Source organism: Suricata suricatta, chromosome 1, assembly GCF_006229205.1.
Source record: "Suricata suricatta isolate VVHF042 chromosome 1, meerkat_22Aug2017_6uvM2_HiC, whole genome shotgun sequence".
In the NCBI taxonomy this organism is placed as follows: domain Eukaryota; kingdom Metazoa; phylum Chordata; class Mammalia; order Carnivora; family Herpestidae; genus Suricata; species Suricata suricatta.
Window position 1 is genome coordinate 76651763 of NC_043700.1, and position 4310 is coordinate 76656072.

The window sequence follows — 4310 nt, forward strand, 5'->3', positions numbered from 1 at the left end:
GGGGGGGGAGGCTGGGCGAGGAGGGTAGAGGCGGGGCCTCAGCAGAACCTGTTCGGTTGAACCTACCCCTTTCGTTGCTTCCCCCCACCCCCAACCCCCTCCCGGCAGGTGCCCATTCTGCATTTATTCCACCAACCGCCCCGCCGCCATGGAGTGCCACCTCAAGACCCACTACAAGATGGAGTACAAGTGCCGGATCTGCCAGACGGTGAAGGCCAACCAGCTGGAGCTGGAGACGCACACCCGGGAGCATCGCCTCGGCAACCACTACAAGTGCGACCAGTGCGGCTACCTGTCCAAGACCGCCAACAAGCTCATCGAGCACGTGCGCGTCCACACCGGGGAGCGGCCCTTCCACTGTGACCAGTGCAGCTACAGCTGCAAGCGCAAGGACAATCTCAACCTGCACAAGAAGCTGAAACACGCCCCACGCCAGACCTTCAGCTGCGAAGAGTGCCTGTTCAAGACCACACACCCCTTCGTCTTCAGCCGCCACGTCAAGAAGCACCAGAGTGGGGACTGCCCCGAGGAGGACAAGAAGGGCCTGTGTCCGGCCCCCAAGGAACCAGCCGGCCCCGGGGCCCCACTCCTGGTCGTCGGGAGCTCCCGGAATCTCTTGTCTCCCCTGTCCGTCATGTCCGCCTCCCAGGCTCTGCAGACCGTGGCCCTGTCGGCTGCCCACGGCAGCAGCTCAGAGCCCAACCTGGCACTCAAGGCTTTGGCCTTCAACGGCTCCCCTTTGCGCTTAGACAAGTACCGGAACTCGGATTTTGCCCATCTCATTCCCTTGACAATGTTATACCCCAAGAACCACTTGGATCTCACATTCCACCCTCCCCGACCTCAGACTGCGCCTCCCAGCATCCCCTCACCCAAACACTCCTTCCTCGCCTATCTCGGACTAAGAGAGAGAGCAGAGACTGTCTGAGGACAGCCATGTTCTGTACCAAAAACAAAGAGACAGAGACAAAACAAAAACAAAAACAAAAAAACCCACAAAACTTAAACAACCCCAGCAGGTGTATGTTGCTGCAAAACCTACAGACCCCCTGGGTCTGAACCATGTGTACTGTATATCTTTAGTAAGGAATAGAGAATTGGCTCTGTGTGTATACCTATTGCATTGACCTGAAAGCTGCTTTATCCAATCTTCAGAGAGGTGACCTACTGCATACTTCTACCTTCAGAGGCATGCCTCCCCAGCCACCCACGCCCACTCTCAGCCCCTTCTCTGTACTTTTATCTGAGAGGAATTTTGTCTTGTTAAACCCTAAAGAGAGTGTCCTTAATAGCAATCAGCACTTGTAAGCTTATATACTGGTGCATTTTGTTTTCTGTTGGGTGAATGGGGTGTGTGGGTGTTGTGGATTCTGAAAGAGAAAGCTGTGTGTCGTGTGCCATGACATTTCTATTGCACATTTCTTTGTACTGGCTTCTTTAACAGCGATGAACGTTCTTTTCCCTCGTGGGTTGTTCATCCATTACAGTCTCTCCCCGAGCTCCGTCATCACCTTTCCCTCTCTATTTTATGGCTACAGAGTGGTAGGGCCTGGTGCTTAGTCGATGAAGGACTGGTAGACACCCACAGTGCCGCTTGAGGTTTCCAACAGAGTGCCAGAGACCTGTGCTCGGACCGCCTTGGTTATGAAGATGTGAGAACCACGAGACCACTCTGGAAGAAATATCTTGCAGCACTGCAGCCAATATCACAAAACTTAAGTGTTTTGTGTGTGTGTGTGTCCATGCATATACAATGTGTATGGTGCACACACACTGTGCATCATTTTTTAAAGGGCAGATTATATATATATATAATTATATATATATATGATGTATTAATTCAGTGGTTACCATTCATTTGCAGGAAAAACTGTATGAGTGAAAATTTTTATGGTTGATAAATCCAGCCAAGGAGATTAAAGGGGTTTGGATAAATTCTGGGTATAAATGCTCAGACTAAAAAAAAAAAAAGAAGAAGAAACAGCAGTTTTGCACAGTGCTTTGGTCTTGCACTAGTTTTTGTTTCTCATCTGCAAAAAAAAAAAAGTAAAAGGAAGAAAATGTACCTTTTATATGGAATGAGTAGACTGTATGTTTGAAAATTTTGTCACAACCTCTTTGACATATAACGACCCAACAAAAAGGTGCTGTTTAGTCCTACGGTTCAATTTATGCCGCTGAGAAGTTTCCCTTGTGTTTGTAGATCGTCTGGCTATAGTGGTATTCTCCATGTTATTAATAATTCTGTATTCCATTTTGTTAACGCCTGGTAGATGTAACCTGCTAGGAGGCTAACTTTATACTTATTTAAAGCTTTTATTTTGTGGTCATTAAAATGGCAACTTATGTGCAGCACTTTATTGCAGCAAGAAGCAGATGTGGATTGGTTGCAGAGCCCTTGGCTAATCCTAAAAAGTAAAGGGTGATTTAAAAAGAGAAAGAAAAGAAGAATCTTTGGCCGAATATGTCAATTGTTTGTATTTTAAGACAACAGAATTCCCAGTATGAAACAGGCTGAAAGAGCAGGAGGAAATGTGCTTTGTATAATAAGGGAAAGATTGGAATATGAAAGTTTATATATTATTTATCTGTTGAAGAATGGTGTACAAGAGGAATGCCTTCTTACTGCATTGCTGTTTTCCATCGTGTGTTATCCTAGAGTTGGGATTTTTCTTTTCATCTGTTCCACCAGGGAAAAATAAAAGCATCCCTCATTTTCTTCCTCTAGTCAGTTTGCTTCACTGAAAGCCCCCTCAAACTTGGTACAGTTCTACAGGAAGCCAGAAGACTGTACCATCTGTCCACACCACGGACCCGTGGACCCATCCTCCTTCCCCCAGACCGAGCAGGTGTGCTACACTTCCCTTCGCCAGTCATTCAGCCCTGGCAAACCTGTTTACACTACGGAGATGTCCCCAGGGGCAGGGAGGCTGAGCCAGCTAGGGCAGGAAACTCCCAAACCCTCGGTCATTCTCCAGCAGAGACATTTGTTCTTGGCTATGCTAGAAACGTCCTTCAACCTCGCCATGTCAATGTCTCGGTAAAAGACACTATAGACAGTTACGGACAATACACTCCAAGAATACTGGGCTTATGGGTGGGTTGGTTTGTTTTCTTTTTTTTTTAAGTCCTGTCTTTATCCCCATAAAATGGAGAATGTGCCACTTGGCTAATAATGTGCTTTCAAAACTACAAGTTCAGTGATGACAGCATAGAGGGCCACGGTGATCCCACTGAGGCTGGCAGGGTGAATCACGCGTAAGCACCAGCAGGTTAAAAACCTGAGAAGGCCGGCCCCGACATGTAGGACTAGAGGTCTTACAGCATGCCACTTGTGCAATATGAGGTCCTAGGCTGATACTTTCAAGATGGAGAGGGATGTTGGAAGGAGATGTTTACTGCTCAAATGCCATGCATTTCACTGCTTGCCACTGAACTTGTATTTGAATGACTTAGTTATGCTTAATGTAATTGGGCAACTTTTTTAGCACTTTGGAAAGAGTCATCAATCTTTCTGGTAAATTATAAAAGTTTTCTGAGTGAGAAAAGGTGTGTTTGGAGTTTGTTTGACTTTTTATATTATTGTTATTGTTATTAATAAAGAAAAATCTACAGCATTTTTCAGACTCCACCGAGATAATATATACCCTCGAATTTGGTTTGCAGTTTGATACTCAGGGAAGGATTATTCCATAGATATCCTTTCCGTGTAAAACACTAACATCTTTGAGAAATTCACCTGCCAACTAACTTCAATTCTGTTTTCACTATGCATTCTTCAATGAAAGCTAGCTTATTTTTCCATATAGTAAGTACTGCAGTTAGCATTCTCAGCACTTTCTTTCTTCCCTCCTTTTTTTAACTCCTCATGTTATGTTCAGATGATCATACTGTCAAGGTTTGTGTACATTACTGAAAATTTGTATTGTATAAAGCTTTTTGCATTACAAGGCTGTACAGGGTCATTTTGACAGTAACTGGTATATTTCTTTGCATCTTATGTTGCATTGCCAATTTCTAGTGTATCCAGTTTGGAAGTATAATATACTCTAATTAAAACAAAAAAAAAGGTTGGCTATACTCTTTGTTTCTTTTTTTTTTTTCCTCTCCCTCCTTGGTTGCCATCCTTGACTACTTGTTAGTCTCAGGGTTTTATTTGTCTTCCTTTGTTCCCATTTTAACTTTTCAGCATATTTTAAATAAGTTCCGGAAATGTCCATTACTAGTTATAGCTATTGCAAAATGCAAGTTTTGAACAGCCATGATTATAATGCAAATTGTCATTATGTAAGTCATTAATAGACGTTAAG

General features: G+C 44.3%; 1 protein-coding gene across 8 annotated transcripts in view; it reads left to right on the top strand.

The window, feature by feature from the left end:
- The window catches only part of ZNF827 (zinc finger protein 827), a 170268-nt gene extending 166188 nt beyond the window's left edge, over positions 1-4080 (top strand). For 4 of the 8 annotated variants that reach the window (XM_029940440.1, XM_029940460.1, XM_029940451.1 and 1 more), the window contains one exon: positions 109-4080. In XM_029940440.1, coding sequence (XP_029796300.1) covers positions 109-928 — 820 coding nt within the window. In that variant the 3' untranslated portion in view covers positions 929-4080. The remainder of the gene's footprint in view (positions 1-108) is intronic. The other 4 variants (XR_003908971.1, XM_029940478.1, XM_029940497.1 and 1 more) reach the window with 4 other exon arrangements.
- The last annotated feature ends 230 nt before the right edge of the window (positions 4081-4310 follow it).